The 26,128-nt window shown below is 44.9% G+C and overlaps 1 protein-coding gene across 3 annotated transcripts; it reads right to left on the reverse strand.

Moving 5' to 3' along the window:
- Positions 1-844: 844 nt before the first annotated feature.
- On the reverse strand, positions 845-25,302 carry TCP11 (t-complex 11). 3 transcript variants are annotated; one of them, XM_030314550.1, is made up of 10 exons: positions 25,293-25,302; positions 20,787-20,924; positions 17,779-17,890; positions 11,802-11,922; positions 4,584-4,804; positions 3,494-3,630; positions 2,995-3,212; positions 2,734-2,915; positions 1,812-1,975; positions 845-1,077 (listed from the first exon to the last, which is right to left on the reverse strand). In XM_030314550.1, exons 2-10 carry the CDS (start codon positions 20,908-20,910, stop codon positions 845-847), a joined length of 1,512 nt encoding a protein of 503 aa, XP_030170410.1. In that variant the 5' UTR covers positions 20,911-20,924; positions 25,293-25,302. The 3 variants fall into 3 exon arrangements, with proteins under 3 accessions (XP_030170410.1, XP_030170409.1, XP_032449200.1); XM_030314549.1 differs by lacking the exon at positions 25,293-25,302 and having other exon boundaries at positions 17,779-17,875; positions 20,787-20,910; XM_032593309.1 differs by lacking the exons at positions 17,779-17,890; positions 20,787-20,924; positions 25,293-25,302 and having other exon boundaries at positions 4,584-4,774; positions 11,802-11,900.
- Positions 25,303-26,128: the final 826 nt, after the last annotated feature.

The following is a 26,128-nucleotide window of genomic DNA, read 5'->3' on the forward strand; positions in this document are numbered from 1 at the left end:
ATTACAATCCCAGACAGGAAGTAGGAAGAATGGACGCTGTACCACCTCTAAATGCCCATGTCACCTCCGTAAGAATGGGGTGTCTAAGCTTAGAGATTAGAGATGAGGGAACAGGAAACTCACGCAGCTGGAGAACAGGATCAACAATAAACTCTAGATATTCCAGACAGAGAAATCCCACGAACTCTGAAACCTGTCTCAACAGAATGCTTGCTAGCAGCCAATATCATCTCCATGCAGACTCAGTTTCACCCTGTTGCAGACCTGCAATAGACTCTTCCTATTTCTTGATTTCTTGTTGCATCATTTGAAATCTTCAGGGGAATTTGGTACTAGAAATGAGGTTTCTAGTAACCTATTTCAACCGCACCCAATCCTGAGCTGAACTGGACAAAAATTTCTGACTTCCAGAGAAGCCGTTATAGTCACATTTTGGATAATCCTACAGATTCTCAGAGCCCTCAGAGAAATGCTTTACCCTTAGAGAAATAATGCTAGCACCCGAGTGTCTTGGCTTCTCAGCTCTGCATGCTGAAGGGAGCCCCTGGCCAGCAGAGGAAAAGCTGGGGGTCTTTTGGCGTCTCGGCTAGTTGGGGGCCCAGAGCACAGGGCTCAGCCACAGCTTGAAGCACAGGAGAGCAGAGGTTTGCTTGTGGTTCAGAAGTTTATTAATGAATGAGTTTGGGCCAGCTGGTATTTACATGCTGATCACTACAGCCCTGGGTGTACTGGCTGCAGGAGGGGAGGAGGGCTTCCTGCTCTGATGGTCAGTGGTGATGTCACCCCAGGAGAGTGATAAGAAGCTCTCCTGGGTCCAAGGCGCCAGGGCTTTGAGCTGGTGCTATCAGAGAGACTCCACTTCTGTTTCCAGTGCCTGAGCGGGAGGGATGAGGGTTTTTAGGATCTCCGTGTAGTACGGGCCAAACACCTTCTGATTGCGGTGCGTTAGGCTGACAAACTTTTGGCCCAATTCTGCCAGTTCTGCTTCAATGACGGTAAGGCCTCCAGGGAGATCTAACAGAGATCGCTGAACACCAAGGACCAAACAGCATTTGAGAAACAAATGGATCCGCTGATCTGTGAGCAGGAGACGACAGTGAGTAGGGAAAAGGCAAACAACTTTCAGGGGACAACATTACCCCTGCAACTCTACTCACTCACGCTCCGAGTTAACTGAGATATTTACTAGCCGACCCACTCACCCAGAGATAAGGAAATTTGTTTTGTTTGGGAAGGGGGCTGCTATCTGGCTCCCAAGGACATAGCAAAGATCACAAACTAGTGGGCTAGTAAATTTTAGACTATTCAAAAGATTACCTAAGCATCTATCGTAGATCCTAGTGAGTATTTATCACGAGGATCTTAGACCAATCCTTCGGATGGCTGAGGTTAAGAGCAAGGTCAAGTTCATGCCCTCCATTCCAACAGGGATAAGTCCTTGCTATGGGAAAATGTCCTCTGGCTAATTCAGCATCAATTTGTTATTGCTGGGACGTGGGGGGTAGATGTCACATGTCTTGGACTACAGTCAGGAAATGACCCAGGCCAGGGATGACCTAACCAGGTTGGTTGGGCAGCATGCCATACTCAGAAGTCATGAATTCCTGGATGCAAATCTTCCTTAGAACAAGAATCAGTCTTTAAACTAAAAGGAATATATTCTCAACCCAGCATTTTGAAAAAACTAAAGCCTAAACAGTGACTCACCCAATGGTCATGCTTTTTATTGTTAAATGGTTTAGTAACTGACTTCCAGGGATGGGATCTACTTCTCACCAGAACATTCTCACCATCCCCACAGGCATACTTACCAATGACACTGCGGACACAGTTCTCCTTCTTGGCAATGTTCTGGAGCTGTCCTATCAGAGACACTGTGTTTTCACTGCTCAGAGCAGCAAGGCCCATGTTCTTGAGGCTTTGATGGATTTCCTGAGACACCTGTTCACTCACAGTCTGCATAGCCTCCTCAGGCCTACACCATGAAGAAGAGTAAGCTGGTATCCAGCAGATGGCCCTGGCATAGACCCAGAGCCAGGGAAGCCCCACACTAGGAGCTGGGCCCACTGGAGGGAAACCCCCAGATATCCTCCTGCCCTCACCCCAGTCCCTGGTAGCAGCAGGGCCCAGTGGGTAGGCTCAGCATCTTCACTACTATGCTCCAGATGCCAACTATTCTCTCTGATACCATGTTCTGCTTCTTAGGAAACAAGATAAACTATAAAGTCAACTCTGGACGTGAGTTTGGTATCCACTCAGAATTCTTAAGCCGTATGGAGTTTATTTATGTATGTGTATATACAATTTTAACCCTTTCTTGGACATTTTCTGTGGTCACATGTCCTACTATCACCAATTACAGTGACAGACCTGGCCTTCTGATTCCTTTTTGTCGTCTGGTGTGACCCCTGCACACAGTGGATGTTCAATCAACACTCCTGGATATACCTAAGCCCAGCTCACTGGCATCCACTCAGCGAGACAATGACTGCTTTGTAGCAAACAAGATAATGAATCATTACGTAGTAAACTATCCTCCACACTACCCTTTTTGGAAGAAAGCTTTCTTTTTCTCTGTCACAAGTCTCAAGACCATTATGGAAAGACATCAACAGTCTTTGTGGATGGTCCCAATCTTTGTGGTCTGTGGTAGAACTGTCAGCATCATTCACGACCTGTCCATGTTCTCGTACCACAATTACCATCTACCCTAAAAAAATCTGTGCAGTTCACCTGGACTTAAACTCCTCCATCACGTCTTTGGTTATATGCTTCAGCTTATCCACAAACTGGGGTGAGCCAAACAACACGCTGCCAGAGAAACTACTGGCTACCAGCAGAACTGAGGCCAGGATGGTTAGCTGGCTCAGCTGGGACTCGAGCTCCTGCAGCTGTGTTCTATCCATCAGGAGGGTCTGGGGGAGCAGGGAGAACAGGCTGTCAGGAGATGAGGGTCCTGAACACAAAACACAGTGATGCCCTCCACAGACCTACCTCAGGGAAATCTTCATCTTCAGGGTCCCAGAGAAGGAGGTTCAGGAAACCCTGGGACAGCACCATTGTAGGGCTGAGGGGCTCAGGGCTGATGGCTGCCTCGCTCGGAGAGGAGCTGGCCACACTGGCGGAGTCAGAAGTGTCAGGGCAAGTTGGAAGTGGTGTGGTGAGGTCTGCCACTGCTTGGGTCAGCCATTTGGTGGTGTGACTGAGGAGGCCTGTGATAGGAAGAGAGTGGGGAAGTGGGGAAATGTGTTCGGCATCCGCATCCCTAAAGCTCCAAGACTAAGGTTCTCTTCAAGATATGCTCCTGGTCAACAAATCAGAGCTTTGGTGGCAGCAGGGGTGGAGGGTGTCTGTCTCAGACAACTCTTCCTTCTCCCTCCCGCTACCTGAGGAAGAAATTTTCTGCTCCCAAGAGGCAAAATACTCTCTAACATCATAGCAGTCAGACCCAAGATCATATCTTTCCACTCCTGCCCTCGAGTTATTTACATACTTGGCTGCTTACTGAGGAGTTCCTGGAACGTAGCCCGTTCATGCTGGATGGAATGTTCCTGCAGGTGGGGTTGAAGGCTCTGGATAGTGTAGTTCACCATGTCCATTTTCATCAGGCCCAAGACCTGGAAGATCCCCCTGACATAGAAAATAAAATATACTCCGAAAAGAAATCTAGTGAGAGGGGAGCCTACCGAAAATGTCATTAAATCACTGTATTCCAGAGTTAGAAGCTCTAAAACTAACTTAGTCCCACCTCCTAAGTTTACAGAAGATAACATTGTGATGAGGGGACTCACGACCCGAGGCCCAGAGTAAGTGAATGGCGGAGTGAGGAACTGGTAAGTCTCTGGACCTTGAAGCCTCCAGGCTAGCTCTCTCTCCACATGATCATTCTGTTGTCTGTTTTAAAAGGTAGAGTCAGGGACACTTGGGTGGCTCAGTTGGTTAAGCATCTGACTTCGGCTCAGGTAATGATCTCATGGCTTCATGGGTTCGAGCCCTTGCATCAGGCTCTGTGCTGGCAGTGCAGAGCCTGCTTGGGATTCTCTCTCTCTCTCTCTCTCTCTCTACCCCTCCCTGACTCGTGCTGTCTCTATCTCTCTCAAAATAAATTTAAAAAATAATAATAAATAAAAGGTAGATTCAGCAAAGGGGAATATACCAGCATGCTAATGAATCTTTCTGGGAAATGGGATTATAGGTGATGCTATTTCTGAAGTCATTTCTAGGCCAATCACTCCTCTCTCTTTTTTTTCCTTAATTGTCTGGGTCTTGCTTTCTTTAGCTATTATACAGGAATAACCTCCCATCCCTGTCCCCTCACACTGTGAAAGCCTGAGGAAAAGATGTTTGAACACATACTCTATATAATGTTTCATGATAGGATGTTATATGGGAGGCCCAACCAACCTAAGGCCATTTGGGGCGGGGAAATAGCTAATAGGCGAGCAAAGAGAAAAGAGAGGAATTAGTCTGGTCTTCAGTAGGGAAGAGCCAGCCAAGACAGGGGCTATAATCTAGTGTCTGACCCCACTTTCCTGGCCCAGGGACTGAGGCAGGTTTCAAGGGACGGCAGTCAAGTTTCACACCTCAGTAACCAAACAGGGTCTGTAATGTTCTCTAGTTTCTGCACTGCTTCATCTCGAACTGGCGCACACAGCAAAGTCATCGTGTCGAGAATATGCTTAGAGAGATGCGGGACATCCAGAGCTCCATGTTCTGCCTTCTGCTTGAGGAGCTCCGTGTCCAGTGCTTCTTCAATGTCACTTCTTAGGCGGTTCTGGCGTGGTAATAGCAGTGAGAGCAAGATCTGCCCAGGAAAGAAATCAAAGGGAGTCACTTTCTGTGCAAAGCCCCGAACCTTCCCTAATGGACAACCCCTTCAGTCAAGGACGTCAGCCTGTCTTTTGGGGACCAAGAAGTGGGGTCCCTAAATTTCCTAGAGAACATTATTTATCTTTGTTGAGAGGCCGATAAGAGTTCAAGGCTTTAGGGGATCGATATAGCAACAGTGCATCGTTTTCTAGGCAGAATGAGATAAAGAGACAAGTAAAATCAAGGAGTGTGGTAAAAAGAAACACAAAGAACAACAAATATAAAATATACACATCACACAGTGATGAGGTACTCTTAATTTTAAAATGCTGACACTCCTAAAATGAACAAATCAGGAGACTATAGATGCTGGCAAGAATGTGGAGAAACAGGAACCCTCTTGCACTGTTGGTGGGAACGCAAACAGGTGCAGCCGCTCTGGAAAACAGGGCGGAGGTTCCTCAAAAAAATTAAAAATAGATCTACCCTATGACCCGGCAATAGCACTGCTAGGAATTTACCCAAGGGATACAGGAGTGCTGATGCATAGGGGCACTTGTACCCCAATGTTTATAGCAGCACTTTCAACAATAGCCAAATTATGGAAAGAGCCTAAATGTCCATCAACTGATGAATGGATAAAGAAGATGTGGTTTATATATACAATGGCATACTACTTGGCAATGAGAAAGAATGAAATCTGGCCTTTTGTAGCAACGTGGATGGAACTGGAGAGTGTTATGCTAAGTGAAATAAGCCATACAGAGAAAGACAGATACCATATGTTTTCACTCTTATGTGGATCCCGAGAAACTTAACAGACGACCATGGGGGAGGGGAAGGGGGAAAAAAGTTATAGAGAAGGAAGGAGGCAAATCATAAGAGACTCTTGAAAACTGAGAAGAAACTGAGGGTTGATGGGGGGTGGGAGGGAGGGGAAAGTGGGCGATGGGCATTGAGGAGGGCATCTGTTGGGATGAGCACTGGGTGTTGTATGGAAACCAATTTGACAATAAATTTCATATTAAAATAAAAAATAAAAAGCAGACATTTTTTAGATTATTTTACTTCAAAGGGCGAGGAAGAAATAGGCCAAGGAACAGTTAAGGGGCACTGGAAATAGCCTATTAACTCCAAAATGTAAGTTCCCTGTGAAAAGAGACTCTGTTCATCCCTGTACCTCTGTAACATAGAGAACATGGTGGGGGTGAGGGTGAGATTCAACGCATACCTGTGTAACTGAGAGGAGTACTGTGTGGTACCACGTTTCCCACCTGTTCGGACTCGTCTTAAATACAAGTCTGTCCACACTAACCAAATGGTCAGGGCACCTGGGTGGCTCAGATGGTTGAGCATCCGATGTTGCCTCAAGTCATGATCTCACAGTTCGTGAGTTCGAGCCCCACCTGGGGCTCTCTGCTGTCAGTGTGGAGTCTGCCTCTGATCTTCTGTCCCCCTCTCTCTGCCCCTCCCCCGCGCACACTGTCTCTTTCTCAAAAGTAAACACTAAAAAAACCCAAAAAACATGTAAATGGTAAACTATGCCAGTTACCGGCTGGAGATTCTCAGTGCCAAGTGTACCCTCCAGGGCCTACTTTGGGAAAACAGAGCCAGGCCCTTGAAGTATTTTTACTTTGCCGGCTAGCATAATGGCAAGTCTTGTTCGCAGAGGGAGCCGGAGAGGTCCTGAAGGAGGAAGAGGCCTGCCTTCTTGGCTCTGGCGGGCGCCTCCACAGCATGTTCCTGCGGTACTGTGGTTTCTCTTGGTTCACATTACTTTCTGGGTCCTTTCTTCTGATTGCACCCTAACAGATACCAAACTGGTAGCACAGGTGACGTGTGAACTCAAAAGGCCACAGACCCGTTGGATCTGTGGCGCAGGAAGCAGCAAGGACTTTAGATGCCTCAGGAAGACGTCCAAACTACAGGATGGCAGATAATCCCCAGAAAATGTCAGCAGCCTGCCACCCCAGCAAAGTTGCTAGAGCTTCGGTGGTCTGCACATTGTCTAGCTAACCCCTCCAAGGTGAAGGACAAGTCGTGGTACCTCAAACCACCCACCGTGAAAAAAGAGGCGTAACACTTGCAGGCCTTTCTGGGTTTTCGAGGCAACGTATATCACAAGTGAATTTGCTCCTGCAACACTCATCTAAGGTCACTCATAAGGTTTCCAGTTTCAAGCGGGAACCAGAGTGAGAGTAGCCCCTACAGCAGCCAAGTCCAGGCTGTCATACAAGCTGCAGTACCGTTTGGGCCACGTGATCCTACAGGTTCAGTGATACTTAAAGTGTCCATGGCAGGTTAAGGATGCTGTTACACAGCCTCTGGCAGGCACCAGTAAGAGCATCGCAGCACAGACCTCTAGAGTTTTAGAGCGAGTCTATGTCCTCTTCTGCAAATCGCTATTTGCCTTTTGAGAAACAGTTTTTGGCTTGCCTCTGGGCTTTTGCAGAAGTAAACACCTCACCATAAGACACTCGGTGGCCAGGTGGCCTGTGCTTCCCAGGAAGAACCATGTGTTGTCTGACCTACCTAACCATATGATTAGGCCTGCACCACAGCAATCGATCATCAGATGAAATGGGCCATAGGAGACCAAGCATATACTGGGATAGGACAGATTTATGGAGCAAAATAATAGAACAGAGTCCAGAAATAAAACCTGGATATATGGCCAAATGATTTTTTAAAACAATGCCAAGACCATTCACTAGGAAAAGGACAGTCTTTTCAACAAATGGTGCTGGGGAAACTGGCAAGCTACACATAAAATAATGAAGTTGGACCCTTACCTCACATCTTATAAAAACAACTCAAAATGGATCAAAGACATAAACAGAAGAGCTAAAATCCTAAAATTCTTAGAAGGAAATAAAGGGATAAATCTTCATAATCCTGGATTTGGCAAGATATGACACCAAAGGCAAAAGGAACAAGCCAGATAAATTGGACTTCACCAAAATTAAAACTTCTGTGCAAAGGACATTATCAAGAAAGTGAAAAAACTACCCACAGAATGGGAGACTGTATTTGCAAAAGATTTACCTAACAAGGGGCTACTATCCAGAATATGTAAAGACCTCTTATAACAACAACAAACAACCCACCCAATTTAAAAATGGACAAAGGACTTGAATCAACATTTCTCCAAAGATGACACAGAACATGGGCAACAAGCACAGGAAAAGATGCTTAACACCACTAGCCACCAGGGAAGTACAGATCAAAACCCCAGTGAGATCCTACTTCATGTCCACCAAGATGTCTATAATGACAAAAGAAATGAAGAGCTGGGGAAAATGTGGAAAAACTGGAACTCTCATGCCTTGCCGGTGGGAATGTAAAATGGTATAGCCACCATTGAAAGTAGTTTAGTGGTTTCTCAAACAGAGTTACCAGATGATTCAGCAAGGCCACCCCTGGGTATGTACCCAAGAGAGCAGAATATAGGTGTTCAAACAAAAACTTGTCTATGAATGTTCAAATCAGTACAACTCGCAATAGCAAAAATGTGAAAACAACACAAATGTCCATCAACAGATGAATGGATGAACAAAAGGTAGTGTATCTATACAATGGAATTTTATTTGGCCATAAAAAGGAATGAAACTTTGACACTTGCTTACCACATGGATGAACCTTGAAAATATTACACTACAGCGAAATCTGCCACATACAAACGGACAAATATCATACGATTCTCTTTGTATGAGGTACCTAGCGTAGTCAACACACAGAGACAGAAAGTAAAATAGAGGATACCAGACTCTGCAGGAAGGAGGTAATGAAGAGTTACTATTAATGGGCACAGTTTCTGCTTGGGAAGATAAGAACGTTCTGGAAATGGATGGGATGATGGTCGCCCAACATTGGGAATGTACGTGATGCCACTGAATTGTGACACTTAGAAATAATTAAGACAGCGGGATGCCTGGCTGGCTCAGTCCATAAAACATGCAACTCTTGATCTCAGGGTCATGAATTTAAGCCCCAGGTTGGACATGGAGCCTACTTAAAAAAAAAAAGAAAAAAAATTAAAATGGTAAAAATTTTGTTACATATGTTTACAATTTTAAAAATCCTTAAAAATACAAAGCCCCTAATAAGGCGCCACTCCCCAGTGAGGATCAACCAACCACCTCACCTGGTGGCAGATGATTTCTCTGGACCTCTTCCACCGAGGAGAGGACAGATTCATCCTCACTGGAACAGACACATATTCTGGATATGGGTGTGAATGCTTCTATCAGCACCAACATCTGTGTACTCATAGAATGTCTTATCCACTGTCCTGCCCCATCTGATCAAGGATGCATCTTCTAGCAAAGGAAGTGCAGCACTGGGTTCATACCCACCTCCCCCTTGAATCAACAGGCCTTAACTGAAAACTGGAATGGCTTATTGACTCGATTACAGCATGAGTTGAGGAACAAAACCCTGAAAGGAAGAGGTTCTGTCTGATAAGATGCAATACAGTCTTTGGATCAAAGACCATCATATGGTATAGTTTCCCAAAGCCAGAAAACATGGTCCTAGGAATCAGGGAGTGGAGGCAGGACTGGTTTCTCTTACTATCATACCTAATAACCTACTTGGAGAATTTTTGTTTCCCAACCTGCTAACTTTAGGCTCTGCTGATGCTCAGTTGGCATTGGTTCCAGCGATCAGAAGATGTGGCTGCACCTGGTTATTCTGAGCTCCTCAGACCACTGAACCAATAGGCTGAAAAAAGGAGTTCTTCTACTGGCTAGAGCAAATGACCTGGCTGTGGAGAGGAAACCAGGTTGGTGCTACACAATGAGGGCAAGAAGATTCTCTGAGGTTCCTCTTGGTACTTCCACACCTAATAATAAAGGTTAACAGAAAACCACAGCATACAAACAACAGTAAATTGCTTTAAGGACTCAGTCTCTTTGGCGATGAAGGTTTGGGTCACTCTAGCATGTAAAGTAACCCAACCGCTGAGGCTCTGGCTGTGGACAAGAGAAATATGGAATCAACACTAGCAGGAAGCCATAGGTCAACAATAGCCTTGTGACCAACTACAGAAACAAAAACTATAGATTTTCTCTTTGCCTGTTACAAGTATGGGTTTATTTGTATATGCTAACCATGTTCTTCTCTCTCCTTCCGTTATCTTACAGATCGGTTACTGAAAGTTAACCTTACAATTTGGACTTTAGGTAACGGAATATTCAGAAGGACTGTGGCTGGATTTGAGGAGCAATACAGATAGCAATGGTTACAGTAACTGTTGGGAATGTGAGTCTCATTTTATGGAAAGAAGGAGAACTTGTAAGACAGCTGTATCTTAATAGGTAGAAACAGAGTTCTTTTCAGGAATTGCAACGTGTGTGGAAGGGTGCATGTGGAAGCTGAGAGGCCACAGGAATGGAATGTAACATTTGTCAATTTATTGTCTCTCAGTTCCAAGTCCATCATTTTTTTCTCTGCTCTGAGAAAATGAGTAAGTCCCTTAAATATTTTTCCTTTACCAGGTGGCACAATGTTAAGCCTCATCTGTAGAGGGCACTATTAGTTTTCTGCGCTGCTTAACCAATTCGCATAAATTTAGAAGCTTAAAACAGCACACACATTTCTTATCTCACAATTTCTGTGGATCAGGAGCCCAGGCACAGTTTAGCTGGGTCCTTCGTCCAGAGTCTCACGAGGCTGCGGTCAAGGTGTTGTCTGGCCTACATGACCATTTGGAAGCTGCGCTGGAGAGGAAGCTGTCACCAGGCTCATTCCAATTGCTGGAGGAATTCGTCTCCTTCCACCTGCAGACTTGAGGGCCCCAGCTTCTTACTGGCTGTTAGACGGATGTTGTCCTTAGATCCTAGAGGCCACCTGCATTTCCTTGCCATGAGTCCCTCTCCATGGGCAGTTTACAACACACCTGTTTGCTTCTTCAAGGCTGCAAGAGACTTTCTCCAGTCTGCTAAGATGGGGTCTTTCATAGTGAAATGCATTTCTAGGACAGACATCCCATCATCCTTGCATATTCTACTGGTTACAGGCAAGCTACAGATCTCGTCCACTCAAGGAGAGGGGATTATACAGAGGCGTGGATCACTGGGGGACACCTTAGGATGTGCCCACCACATACTAGAAAGACACTGCAAAAGGCGAGAGCTTCCCTTCCTGGTTCTGGAATCCTCACTTGGCATTATGCAGTGTGCGTGTGTGCGTGTGTGCGTGTGTGCGTGTGTGTGGCTTTGCCAGTAGCTGGCTCCCACAGCCTGAGTGGCTTCTCCGGGGCTCAGTTCCTGCAGAGCAAGTGTCTACCTGTCCAGGGCCAGGCTCCTGCTGCAGCACCCAGGTCCTGCAGTGCCCAGTGGTCAGCAGCCCACAGGCTGGTAGCCTCCCCTGGCACAGCCATAGGAGCATAATATATTCTCCTTAGATCTGATATCTTAGTATACTTTAGTTTTCTTTGCTTCTCACTAGTTCAAAGATCTTGTTTCTCCAATTCCATGTTATAATAATTATTTTTAAGTAGGCTTCATGCCAGTGTGGAGCCCAACACGGGGCTTGAACTCACAACCCTGAGATCAAGACCTGAGTTGAGATCAAGAGTTGGATGCTTAAGCAACTGAGCCACCCAGGTGCCCCATAATAATTTTTATTTTAAAACTTCCTCGTTGAGGGTGCCTGGTTGGCTCAGTCAGTTAAGCATCTGACTTCAGCTCAGGTCATGATCTTACAGTTTGTGAGTTCAAGCCCTGCTTCAGGTGAACAGAAGTCCCACTTTGGTTGAGCCCCGCTTCTCTCTCTCCCTCTCTGCCTCTTGCTCACTTGTGCCCTCTCTCTCTCTCAAAAAAATAAATAAGTAAATAAAAAACTCCCTCGTTGAAACTGTGTGATTTCCATCTACTGGTTAGACTGACTCATGGGCCATGTTCAGTTAGGATCTGCTAGCCACTGACATTCCAATGACCTTGGAGATGTCTAGGACATTCACATTTACAAATGGAAAGTCTGTCACTCACCTCTTTAATTTCTTTCAGAAGTTCAAGAGCACAACTGAAGTCTGGGGGAGTAGCTGACAATTGTTCTTTAAGATGGTCCCAAAAGGCATTATGCATTGTCTCCTTGACCTTGCCTTCCAAACTGTAAGAGGGTTAAATGAGCAAATTACTTTCTCTACCCAAAAACTGTTATAAGGTCATTATCTCCTAAGCCCCAAACAAACAGCATTTGATAGGACAAAAGACGATTGTACTGGCAGGGAAAGGCCAGAAACTGTGTTTAGACTGTAGCAAAGTTGACAAGCTGGGGCCAGACTTGGATGTCATCAAGGGCATCAGTAAAAGCTCTCAGAAGGGCTCTTCATGATTCCAAGCAGCCCTCCCCGCCCTGCAACACGAAGAATCCTGAAGACATGTCAGGCCAGCTTTAGCACTGACATTGCATCTAACCTAGATAATACGTGACTTAGTTTCCATTTGTGTATACATACAGCGATAAACTAAATGATCTTTTATTTTCTTACAGTCCTAAAATGAAAAACAGGATTCTCCTTCTTTGATAATACTCGAATATACGTATTTCCAAATCAACAGATCCAAAACTGAATTTGCTATTTTTTTTTTAATTTTTTTAACGTTTATTTATTTTTGAGACAGAGAGAGACAGAGCATGAATGGGGGAGGGGCAGAGAGAGAGGGAGACACAGAATCTGAGGCAGGCTCCACGTTCTAAGCTGTCAGCACAGAGCCCAATGCAGGGCTCGAACTCATGGACTGCGAGATTGTGACCTGAGCCAAAGTCGGACGTTTAACCGACTGAGCCACCCAGGCGCCCCATGAACTTGCTATCTTCCCTCCAAACCTGTTCCTCCTATATTCCCAATCTCACTGGTACTACCAGGTAGCCAGTCATGAGGGCCAGAAAGATCCATCATTTCTTTCCCTTAAAAAACAACAACAACAAAAAAACAGAAGCAAAGGCAACTCCATTTAGAAAGAACAGTCTTTTCAGAATGTGGCACTGGAACAACTGGACAGCCACATGCAAAAACAATGTGTCTAGACACAGACCTGGTACCTTCCACAAATGGATCACAGGCCTACATGTAAAATGTAGATAACACAGAAGATAACACAGGAGAAAATCTAGGTGGATTGTGGGTTTGGCAATGACCTTTTATATTTTTTATTTTTGTTTTTATTTTTTTAATGTTTATTCTTTTTGAGAGAGCGAGAGAGACAGAGCACAAGTAGGGGAAGGGCAGAGAGAGACGGAAACATAGAATCTGAAGCAGGCTCTAGACTCCAAGCTGTCAGCACAGAGCCCAACGTGGGGCTCGAACTTGTGAACTGCAAGATCATGACCTGAGCCAGAGTAAAATGCTTAACCAACGGAGCCACCCAGGCACCCCTGGCAATAACCTTTTAGATAAAACACCAAAAGCAAGATCCATGAAAGAAAAAAATTGGCAAGTTGGAAAACTTGTGCTCTGTGAGATACGCTGTTAAGGGAATGAAAACACAAAGCACAATCTTTGCAAAACACATATTGACAAAGAACTAGTATCCAAAATAGACAAAGAACTCTTAAAACCCAACAAGAAGAGAACAACCCAGTTTTAAGACAGGGAAAGATCTGAACAGACACTCAAGTCTGTTCACCAAAGTTGTCATGCAGATGGCAAATGAGCATATGAAAAATGAGCATACTCAACATCATTTCATCAGGGAACTGCAAATTAAACAATGACATAACAATACACATCGATGAGAATGCCCCAAATCCCAAATGCTGACACTACCAAATGCCGGTGAGGATGTTAAGCAACTCTAAGAACTCTCATGCATTCCTGGTGCAAAATGGTACAGCCACTCTAAAAGATGGTTTGGCAGTTTCCTACAAAATTAAACATACTCCTGTCAGTAACTGTGCTCTTCCATATTTAAGCAAATGAGTTGAAAACTTACGTCCACACAAACACTTGCACAGGGAGGTTTACAGCAGCTTGATTCGTAATTGCCAAAACCTGGAAGCAACCAAGATGTCCTTTTGTAGCTGAGTGGACAGACTGTGGTACAACTGGACAACGGGATTTTATTCAGCATTACAGAGAAATAAGCTACCAAGCCCCAAAAAGACACGGGAGAATCTTACATTTTTTTTTTTTAACATTTATTCATTTTTGAGGGAAAGAGACAGAGCGTGAGCGGGGGAGGGGCAGAGAGCGAGGGAAACAGAATCCGAAGCAGGCCTCAGGCTCTGAGCTGTCCGCACAGAGCCCGACGCAGGGCTCGAACCCACGAACTGTGAGATCATGATCTGAGCGAAAGCCAGATGCTCAACTGACTGAGCCACCCAGGCGCCCCGACATGGAAGAATCTTAAATGCATATTACATAATGAAAGAAGCCAATCTGAAAAGGCTACATATTGTATGATTCCAATTATAGGACATTCTGGAAACCAACAGAGACAGTAAGAGGATCAGTGGTTGCCAAGGATTCGTGGAGCAGGGACTAAAGGGCGAACAAGTAGAGCACAGGGGATTTTGAGGTCAGTGAAATCACTCTGTATGATACAAAAATGGTGAATTCATGACATTACACACTTTTCAAAACCCATAGAATATATAATACAAAAATGAACCCTAATGTAAACTATGGACTTGAGTTAATAACAACGTATTAATACTAGATCACCAATTGTCATAAGTGACCTATTACAAGATATAAACAATGGGGCAGAAGGGGGGCTATGTGGGAACTTTGTACTTTCCAATCATTTTTCTGGAAAACAAAACTACTTTAACAAAATGTGTTGGGGCACCTGGGTGGCTCAGTTGGTTAAGCATCCAACTTCAGCTTAGGTCATGATATGGTTCTTGAGTTCAAGCCCCACATCGGGCTCTGCGCTGACAGCTCAGAGCCTGAAGCCTGCTTCGGATTCTGTGTCTCCCTCTCTGCCCCTTCCCCACTCATACTCTCCCCCTCTCTATTACAAATAAATAGACATTAAAAATTTTTAATGTTTATTAATTTAAAAAAAGAATGACAGGAATTAATTTTCCTCTGAAAGTTTATTTAAATGATGTCTCTAAATCTATAGAGTTAGACTCATAAGAAAAGGAACCATTTGAAAAGTCTGAGGCTGTACCTAGTCATTGCCAAGTAACTACTGGTTTTCTTGAATTAAACATCACCCCCCCCCCGAAAAATACAGTAGTCATGCATGCTTCTTGTAAACCAAAAATTCAGCAATACAAAGATGAAAAAGAACAAAAAGTCAAAGTTCCTCTCCCGACACACCATTCCCAATCATCAGAGGTAACCAACTATAATCTGTCCAATGGTCTAAGGTGCATTAGAATTGTTCTCAACTCTTTTTCTCCTCATCCTACTTAACCAATCCATCTCCAAGTTCCATAAACTGTGCATCTTAAATGTGTCTGAAATCCATTCCTTCCTCCCAGCACCTCTCACCCAGACGACTGCAGTAGCCTATTCACTGGTCCCCCTGCCTTCAGTCTTGTCCCTTGTCAATCTGTTCTCCACCAATTCATTGTAAAATCAAGGACTTCTTGGGGCGCCTGGGTGGCCCAGTCAGTTAAGCATCAGACTCTTGAGTTCAGTTCAGGTCATTATCTCACAGTCGTCAGATGGAGCCCACGCTGGGCTCTGCTCTGGGCAAGGAGCTTGCTTAAGATTCTCTCTCTCTCACTCTGCCCCGTCCCAATATGCATGTATGCACTCTCTCTCAAAAATAAAACAAAATAAAATAAAATAAAATAAAATAAAATAAAATAAAAGACTCCTAAAATTCAGTTCTGATCACGATGCCATGCTCATTTAAAGTCCTCTAGGGGCTTCCCCTCATCAGCAACGTAAACCACTACCTGGACCCATCTGGATATTGCTCTGTCTCCCTTCCCCTTTTCCACTTTATCTCCTCTTATCTCATAGTATGTTGTGCTCAACCACACCAAGGTACTTGTAAAGAACATACTACATTCTTGCCTCTGACATAGTTTCCTCGGCCAGGAGCATTCTTTCACACCTAGACCATCTGGAAAGTATCTATTCCACTTCTAAGACTCAGCTCAAATCTTCATAAGCAACTCAAGTCTTCCTCTGTGGGCCAATCTTCTCTGACCCTCCTTAAGCAACTGAGGACTCTCATGAAACTCTATATACACAACTATGAGTGAATTTACCAGTCTTTACTGTTATTCAACTGTCGCTCCTACAAAAGCTTCCTAACAGCAATGACAGTACCCTATTTATCGATAATGATATCTCTATCTCCAGCACTCCCCATTTTTGCCTACCACATAAGGACTCAATATAACACCTATTGAATGAATGCCCAAACATGGGATTTCCCTTCGGAATGTGCATTTGTCACGAACACCATCCTATGCACAAGGGAAGCCAATTGCCAATAATGAGTGACCTCTAACTGTTATTTCAACCTTTTTCCTGATATGAATTTGGTGTTACCTTACGTGAAAACTCAGCTCTGAATCATAGTATTTCCCCTGTTTCATTTCTCCCTCTGGCATCGCTTCTATCCACCCTCCCCCCAACTGTCTCACTACTGCCCCTTTGGCAGACCTTCACTCCCAGTTTCAATCTTTTCTCCTCCCCTTCAAGCAACAAACACATCTAAGCAGTGAGAGAGATGCTAGGAAATGTGGATTTTGGTGAAAACCTGTTCCCATAGAAGCTGTGCTTGGCATGGACCCCCACTGGTACCAGGCAAGGGCAAATCAGAGCACAGAGAGGAGGGAGGGGAACAGCCTATGACAGAGAATCGCCCTTTAGTCACAGATTCCCTGAAGCTGCCACATAACAAAACCAGTTAAGGAAGCTGACTAATCACAGCTGCCCTCACGTATCCATTGGTGGGAAATTAGAACTGTTTTAAAATCTGACACCGACTTTACCCATTCAACTGCCAATAAACCAGCAGAGCCACTTAATTCACACTTACCAGATGGTTCTTATTTATTACACTGCCAATATAACTAACAATCAAAGTGAAGCTTGATGGAGGTGGGGGAGCATTATTTATCAACAGAGTTCTGATCCCGATTCCTAAAATAAACTGATTTATGAGCCGGCCAAAAAGACAATTGAAAATGCCACTATGAGAAAACTAGTATTTTATCTGTGCCTGTTTAATCTGCGGTCGCTTAAGAGAGTAACTGAAAGGAGCTATAAGGTAGGCAGCCGGGAGGATGACCCCAAAGATGTAGGATTCCTGGCATTCACACTGGTGTCATCTCATGTCCGGAGGGTGGGCTGGGCTCAGCACCCACCTTCTAGCAAACAGAACGCAGCAGAGGCAACAGGAGGCACTTCTGAGATGAGGCAACAAAAGACTGTGGGTTCTGTCGTGGGCACCATCTCTCACACCCTTATTCTCTCACTCAGAGGGAAGCCAGCTGCCACGTGGCAAGAAACTGAGGGGGGCTCTGGCCAGCAGTCAACACACTGACCGCAACGTCATGAGAGAGAGACCTTGAGCCTGAGGCCCAAGGTTAAACCACGCCCATATTTCTGACCCACACAAACTGTGAGATCACGAACATGGTTTTAGCTACCAAGCTTTGGGATCATTTGATGGCCACAATAGCCAGCCTACAGCACAGCCAGCAGCACGGGCTGCTTCCTCCACACCCATCAAAGAAGATCTGAAATCCACTCTATTGATATTTTATTATTAGTGGGGGGTCCCAAAATCAACATTCCAATAGTAATTACTTTGGTTGATTCACTAAATAACATTTGCTTCTTGACTCTCTAATACTAATAATTACTCTTCTGTTTAAATTGTTGAGACCTCTTAAGGTTTATATTCAGACACTGTATTTTCTCCAGTTTTATTGAGAAAGCACTGACTGTATTATTAAATAAAAATGCTTCAAGTCTGGTCAGAAGCCATTAGTGCTAAAACCTATGGCAGGATGAATAAAATGGGAAAATCAGAAAATCGGTACCTGCTTGGAGGTAAAACCTTTTCTTCCATGTGGAAATCACGATTCATTCCAGTATTGTTGTTTAGCTTAGAAACGTTGTCAACTGTGTCTATTGGACCTGTGATACAAAGAATTTATGGTGTACATCTGAAACCCACGTTTCATGCATCAACTCTACCTCAATTAAAAAAAAAAACAAAAACTTATGGTGGACACAAGCCTAAATTTCTATTTTATTCAGAGATTCACTCTGGGTAGGCCCCAAATTTAGATTCATCAACTTGATCTTACACAAACTTCATTCAACCATTCTAGTCATTTCTGTTTCCTGAACTCCAGGCCCTGTGCCTGTAGTCCGGCATGTTGTAGCCAACTGTCCTAGGCCTCAGTGCCTCGCGGAATAGTCCAGCGTGGGGGTAAGGGAGGACAAAGAAGCTACTTTACAAATAACAAACAAGCCAAATGATTATGAAAGCAGCAAAGAAACAATGATTTGTGATTTGCAAAAATAAACATTTATCTAAGGGGACTGAGTCTACTCTCCTCTTCCAGCCTCTGATGAGAGTTAACATCTCCATATAGATGGTACTGAGTTGCACCAATGTCATTTGGTCTCATAAAGCAGTAGCTCCCAGATGTTAGGATTGCACAGACTAATCACATTTCCAAAAAAGACTTTTGAGCAGCGGACAACTTTTGTTTTGCCAAGTATGGACAGTGAGACCAGCAACTAAGCAAATAAAAAATCCACTCTACCACCACCAAGCCATCATTTCATAACAGAATAACCTCTAAAAAAACAAAAACAACAAACAAAAAAAAACAAAAAACATAAGAACAAAAAACCAGAACGGGAATATTGTCAGAATAAAGAGTAGTCCTTTACACTGAATCAATTTAGCTTTAGGAAAAAACTCATTACAACATCTTTATTTTCTTTCACTAAATATTGCTAGGAATTTTGTCACGAACCAGCACTAGCTGTTGGGAACCACTGCTCTAAAGTCTTAGCACAGACCCAGCTGACAACATTCTCACATAACAGGCATGAGAGTTATAATGATCACTTGTATGTGAAACGAAGCTGCACACAGCTAAGTCGTATTTTCCCATTCTCTTTCAACATCACTTCATAATTTGTTTCCAGCAAAGTCTCGGATTCCAAGATGTGGAGCAGATATAAATAAATGAACTAGGATTGGCCGTGAGTTAGTTGATCTTTGTTGAAGCTGGGTGATGAGTAAATATGGTTCAGGATACTAGTCACTATACTTTTGTAAATGATCCGGTTTTCCATAAGGAAGAAGATTCAAAATGTAAAAAGGAGGGGCGCCTGGTTGGCTCAGTGGGTAGAGCACACGACTCTTGATCTCAGGGCCAGGAGTCTATTGAAAAAAAAAAAAAAAAGGAAAAAAGGAAAGATAGTTATTGTAGAAAAAGGGTTACATAGGATGCCTTTATTCTTAGGAAATACATGATGAAGTTTTTAGAGGTAGTCATTATTCCAATTCTCAGCAAGAAAGGAAAAAAATACATACATATATATGAGAGAGAGAGAGCAATGTGGCAGAATGTATATATAGAGAGCAATGTGGCAGAATGTGTGTGTGTGTATATATATATATATATTCAGCAAAAAAGAAAAAAATACATAAATATATATGAGAGAGAGAGCAATGTGGCAGAATGTTGACAATGTGGACATTGACTGCGCTTTCTGTTTACTTTTCAACAAAGTTGAAATATCTCAAAATTCAAAATTAAATAAAAAATTTATGGGTAAAAAGGTGATCGCAAATTTACCAAAAAGCCACTGAGCCCTTGCTTAGGTAAACATAAAGATGAAGTGAACCTTACATGCAGGGTTGGAAGTTCCCTTTATTTCTGCAGCCCCTCTGAAGTCCTTAGGGTCAGCCAAAATGGCAAAACACAGTCAAATATGTAAATGGACCATCCCCTAATTCACTAATGCAAAATGAGAAGAGAACACCTTCAAAGGGAGAGTGAGCTACAGCAGCTTACTGAAGGACTGAAAGATCACACAGAGAAACACTTTCCAACTACAAGTCAAAGTTCATTAACACACTTTGACAAGATTGTTCTGTTGCTCACGAGTTTGGTGGCGCTGTGCAACTCCAACAGCTGTAAAACTCAGGAAAGGGGCGGGCCGAGAGAGAAATGAGAGGTAAAATCAACTAATGCAGATTTTTAAAATCCAGCCACCTGAAAAACTTGTTTACACTGTATTTACAAAATACTGGCTTCCACCCCCATATCAGATTCATAGCTAAATAAATTCCACCGCACCCAATTTGCCACTTTGGGCCCATTCTGTTAGCCAGCAGCGCCCCCGTGTGGCTATAGGAGAAACAAGTGTAATTCAACTTAGTAGCAGGGCGTTCAACTAATTTTTCCCTTTTCAATCTTCAAGAATTTAACTCAGGTTAAACTCTTGCATGTGGACAGGTCTTCGGATTGATGCCTATTTAAATTCTCTAGAGATTATCATAAGAGAAATACAGGATGCATCCTAGTGAGGCTGGACCTACCGAAGTGTGGGAGAGCCCTTGTGACCCAATAGGAACATAAGAGTACATCTATAGTACAGAGCTCAAGCACAGGAGCCCAAAGCAGTAGTAACCTCTTGAGTCAACGAAGCGCCAAAAGAACACAATTCCCATCCGGGATCACTTGGGTCCTTTAAAGCTACTCCAAGGGTCCGCCATTTTCCACTTACAAATTCAAACTACAACGACAACGGCTGTGAACGAACACGGCGTCAAATCTTGTCAGATTGAAGTAATCACACCTGGCTCACTTCTTTTTCCTGGAACAACAACTCTTTGAAGACCTTTGGGTCATAGGGGGCCTAGGGCCAGTGGGCAGAGACTGGGTGGTGGGAGGCCAGGCGAAGGGGGCCCAAAGCAAGAGGGACGGGAGGACGACAGGAGGATCGTGGGCCCTTCCTCTCCGCCGGCCCCACACTGGGCGCCGGCCTAGCGGCGAAAGGCCGGCAGGGCGGGACCTACAGGGAGGGTGGTCCTCGGGGCCGCTCTCGTTTTCCCCGGTCGGTGCTGAGGCTTCGAGCTTGCAGGACCTGCACTCTGCATCGCCTGGGTCCTTCAGAGGCACTTTCTCCTCGACGTCCGGCATGTTGCGGATGGAATCTGGACTGGGAGAGATGACGCGCCGTTGGCGTCGGGGAAGGGGACTCTCCAATTGCCGACCAGGGAGCTGAAGCCTGGCCCGTCGCGCCCGACCCGGACAGACCAAAAGAGTAGGGTGGGCACCTTCGGGGCCTCTCGGGGGACAGACGGGACAAAGGAGCCTAGAAGAGCGGTGCGGGGAGCCAGAAGTCGGGCTCTGGACGCGCAACGAGGAGGCAGCAGGCCGAGATGCGGGCGGCCCTCCTCGTCCGGGTCGCCCGCCGCAGGCCCTCTCAGGCTCCGGCAGCAGGGGGAGCTCTCGGTGATCCGGCTCCCGTCGCTCACCTCCTCCCCGGCAACGCGCCGTCTGGTCTGGGGTCAGGGCTGCGGCCGCGCAGCCTCTGGGCCCGGGCTGTACCACTGCGGCGGGGGGGCGGGCAGCCGGGAGGGGCAGGACGGAGACGCGGAAGCAACTGGTCGAACCCCTCGCGCACCCCCGCCCGCCACGCCGGGGGCGCTCGGTGGGAGACTCGGGGATTTGAGAACAAAGCGCCCCCAGTCTCCTGGGGCAACGGGCGGGATCACGTGCCCACCCCGCAGTCGGCCGCCCGCCGCCCGCCTTGCTGGGGCCGAGGCGGTCAGGCTCGTGCTGGGTCGTCGTGGGCACGAAGCCCATCAGACCCTGCGTGGTCGCTGGGGCTGGTCTCTGTCTGGCATCTCTGGCTCCCTACGAAAAAGATCACCTGGAACTGCTTAGGGAGGGAGGGGCACTGTGCTTTGTTTCTCTTCTGCCTGCTCTCATAGCCCGAGAAACAGAACCACACCCAGGAGGGCGGTTTCTTTTTGAGAGAGCAAGGCCATGCTACCATTCTACAGGTGTGGAAACCGAGACTCCCGGCCAGGTCTATTGAGGTCCAGGTCCGTGGAGGCATGGGAGCTGGGCAGCAGTGTAGGCTCTTCCACTGAATTCTTGGCCTGGGCTCATCCTGGACCTGGAGGGCTGGCCCTCGCTCCTGGCTCCAAGTCCGTTGGTTACGGGTCTGCCCTGTTGCCCCTGGAGTGATGTGAGGGCCTGAAACGACCACCCTCCCCTCCAATCCCTGCACTTTGAGGGAAAAAAATGAAAAGAAAGCATCCACTCCGTACACCCCTACCCCTTTTTATTAAATGACTTTGTTTCTTACAACAAAAGCTTGATTTAAAGTAATAAAACATAAGATGAAAGTATTGCCTGTAAGAAATCAAATTATTATAACCCTTGATTTGTTAGTGTGGAATGTGGATTTTTCTTGCACAATTCATGCATTTTGAAGGGGAAAATTATGAAAAGGCCCAAGAACAGTTCTCTCTCTCGTTCTTATCTCTACACCGAAATAGGGCTTGAACCCATAACCCCTGAGATCAAGAGTTGCATGCTCTACTGACTGAGCCAGCCAGGTGCCCCTGAAAACATTTCTGGTTAAGAAAGCCCACTCTTCTCTGAGGCCAAGGCAGATATGAAGGGAATGGCCTAGTAAAGTTACTGTTTAGCTGAGGAGTTCTTAAACCAGTACATGCTAAATCAGCCCATTACCCCCTCCTCAACCTTTCCTGGCATTTCCCTCAGAGATGTCAAATATGAAACAGGTTGGCCTTCACTCCAAACTCAAAAGGGAGAGGAATTGTCCAACTTCAGTAAAGAGTTCAATGAAAATATGGTTCTTCATTAGTACATAAGGAAATATTTAGGTTGGGTCTCTTAAAAAAAAAAGAGAAAAATCCAGATTTCTTTTTGGGCATTTTTATTTCTGGGAGAAAGTTTCCAGAATGACACCAGTTCATTTGCCCACAAAAATGGCATTGCCATAAAACTTTCCCTGCTGATGCCTGAAATTACCTCCGGCAGTTCATGCATATATATTACACAGCCTCTTTAAATGTCTTCTTAATACCCAAATTCTCTGGACGGGGCAGTAGGAAGAAACAGCAGAGTGGCAGCACCTGGGGGTGGGGGTGGGGACTGAAGCCAGAAAAGGAGTAAAGGATGGAGGTAGGAGAGAAAGAATTAGGAGTTTTCCCAGGGTCAGCCTGGGGACAGCATTTCATGATCTTTATCACTAATAGTTATCAGAACCAACTAGGCAAAGTTAAAAGTTGAGGGGAATAGAAAGATGATGTGAGAGATATACCCACCTTCCCTTTGGGGTCTTAGTTAATAATAACTGATTTGTGTTTAATGATTTACAAAATGCTTTTACATCGCAAATCCATATGCTCTCCACACAATCCTACCTGTTCGGTAGGCAAGGTGGATGTTATTTTGCACCATTTAATAGATGAGCAAACTGGGAATCAGAGAGATTTCAGGTAGTAACCAAAAGTCACATGGCAAGTGAGGGCTTGACTGTCAATCACATACTTTTTCTTAATTCGCCTTACCTCTCTGATTCTAGCTGAGAAGCCGTATAAACAAGAAAATATAACTAACATAAAATGGTATGGTAAGTATCCGAGCTGGGGGTACAGACAAGTGATCCTGGAGGTCAGAGAAAGGGTGAGAGATTTTCCAGATGTTTGGATCAGTTCAGACTCAGCCTTCAGCCATGATACCAAGCAAGACTGTATAACCTCAGGACCCTCTTTAAACTCTCCTGATGGATGTTACTGGATTTTCCACATTTGTCCACTATTTATCAGGAATGCCCTTCTCGAGTGACTTAGCACCTTTACTCTATTAAAGTGTACATATTTCAAAAGATGCATGACACAAGCAACCCAAGGACAGAAGTAAAAGCCCCATTTCCTCTCACATTGCAGTGCCCATGTGACCACCCCCCAGGTTCCCTTTTTATATTAAGCTATCATATAACTTTTATTTTCTATTTACAATATTTCCCTATTTGTCTTAATACTAGAGTCACTTTTCTCTCCTTAAATCTTGGAGTAGAATTCTTGTTCCAGAAGGAAAGGCTTCCTATACACCCTGGCACACCTCTGTATACCCCTGTGGGTTCATACACCCCAGACTGAGAAGCAATTTAAGGAATCTCGGGCCTGCAGCTAGAATGTTCCTGCTTCTCAACCACTTCCCCCATATGTGAGCTTTAACCCAAGCCCAACACCATGATCTGTTTTCATTTGCTAAATACTACTCTGGGTGTGTCACCACACAAAAGCAATTATACAGAAAGTTGGTCCTACCCACAAAGACATTCTGAAAGAGGGGTTGACAAAGACAAAAACGTAAGAGAAATACTCCTGGATGACTGTAAGAGGGACAGAACCACAGAATTTAAGAGGAATCCTGAATATGGATCTGCTAGCTTTGTAAGACAAAACAAAATAACAGAAATGAAAAACACCTCATTTTACAAAGCAACTTGGGCTCAGTGAGGTTGAATGACTTGGCTAAGGTCACCACCAGTTTATGGAAAATTCAGGACTAGAACTCATATCACAGCGTTTATAATATATAGTGCTAAGCAAGAGTAAAAATTAATACTGTAAATAAATATTTGCATTTCCTAAAGAAAAATGTAAATGACAGGCCATGGAATGGAAAAAGTAAGAGATGGAATTAAATAGAGGCCAAGACTGCAAGTACAGTAGACTATACTGGAAGATAAACAGTCAACTAAAGTGGTAGGGACGCCTAAATACAGGGTGGGACATTTAAATGAAACCATTTGGAGTCATGTAAACCAGGGCTGACTTCATTATAGCCTCCCTTATGGTACAGAACCACATGTCAAAACTATTTGCTTTAGTCTCTTGATAAACGTGTTTTCCTCATAGAGCCCAAGAGGAGGGTGAGAAAGGTTTAGGTAATCTGGGGGCAATCTGGACATAGCCCTTTGAAGCTCAAAGTGAAGTGTGATGGATGAAGAAACCATTACAAGTCTTTTAAGGAAAGCAGCCTCGAAGAGAGGATAAAGAAGATTCTGGCAGCTGCATTGAACATCCTACCTCTTTAGCCACATCTCACTCTATCAGCAATATTCAAGAGTTCCTCGGTCCTTCCTGCCTCAGGGTCTTTGCACATGCTGTCCCTTCCATCTGGTATCCTTCCCCTTCCCCTATCCCCCTCATACTTCACTCACTCCCTCATTCTTCAGGTCTAGATTGTCAGGTCTAACTTCTTCAGAGAAACTTCTATGAACCTCATTAGCTTCTCTCATACATTTTCTTCATAGCCTTCACCACAGTATATAATTATATGTTTGTTAGCAAAATTAACTTCACCAAATGTCTAACTCCACCATGAGACCATAAGCTTCCTGAGAGCAGGGACTGCATGCACTTCATTTACCACCGTGCCTGGAACGTAGTAGATGCAGAATGAGCAAACAGGCATGAACAGGTGTGGCAGCGTGGAGGAGCAGAATGAGCCCCTGCTCCTCCTCCCTCCGCCCCCCCCCCCCCCCCCCCCCCCCCGCCCTACACACACTCAAGAAGTCAGGCACACTGTGTCTGTGTCTGGACCCAGTTTCAGTTACCAGTGTCCATCCTTCTCTTTTTTGTCTCAGAGACATGTTTCCTCTCTTTCCATCTCTTCCCTGTCCTGTGAGTCTTTTAAATCTTCAAAGACAACATCTGAGAGAAGAGGAATGTTTAGGGTCCTGTGACGGGGAGGTCCCCCCCTGAACCGGATGGTGGCAGTAGAGGGCAGTGGCACCCTGGGAGTAACTTACAGAAACAGGCTCCTGATGAGAGAGTCTCTCTCTCTTTCTCTCTCTCTCTCTCTCTCTCTCTCTCTCTGCAGAGCAAGCCAGGGTCAGCAGCAGCCCAAAGCCACAAAAACTGACTTTAAAAGTCCTCCTAAGAGCTGCATCTTTCGACTCCCCAAAACAATCACGCCTTGTGCCCCAGGACACGGCGCGAGTTCCACACTTAAAGCAGTTTCCACAGAACCGCATTCAGTTGGTTTTAAACTCTGGGGAAAGCTGGCAGCCTCTTTGTGGGTTTTAAAAAAAAAACTAGTTAGAGGGACAATTAAACCTTTATGGGCCCCAGAATGTACCTATGCAGACATAAATAAGGATCATTCTTCATCACCAGAGAGAATCCACTTTTTGGCAATAGATATATTTTTCTACCATCGCAGGACGGAGTTGAACTCACACCTGAGAGCCTTTATGATGAGGGCAGGTGATGGGGGGTCAGCATGAGCAGAGGTACAACTTTGACCATAAGTTCTCAAAATGGACACATTGCAGGCCTTGGGCTTAGCTGGTCTTAAATAAATC

This window comes from Lynx canadensis, chromosome B2 (assembly GCF_007474595.2).
Source record: "Lynx canadensis isolate LIC74 chromosome B2, mLynCan4.pri.v2, whole genome shotgun sequence".
Taxonomy (NCBI): domain Eukaryota; kingdom Metazoa; phylum Chordata; class Mammalia; order Carnivora; family Felidae; genus Lynx; species Lynx canadensis.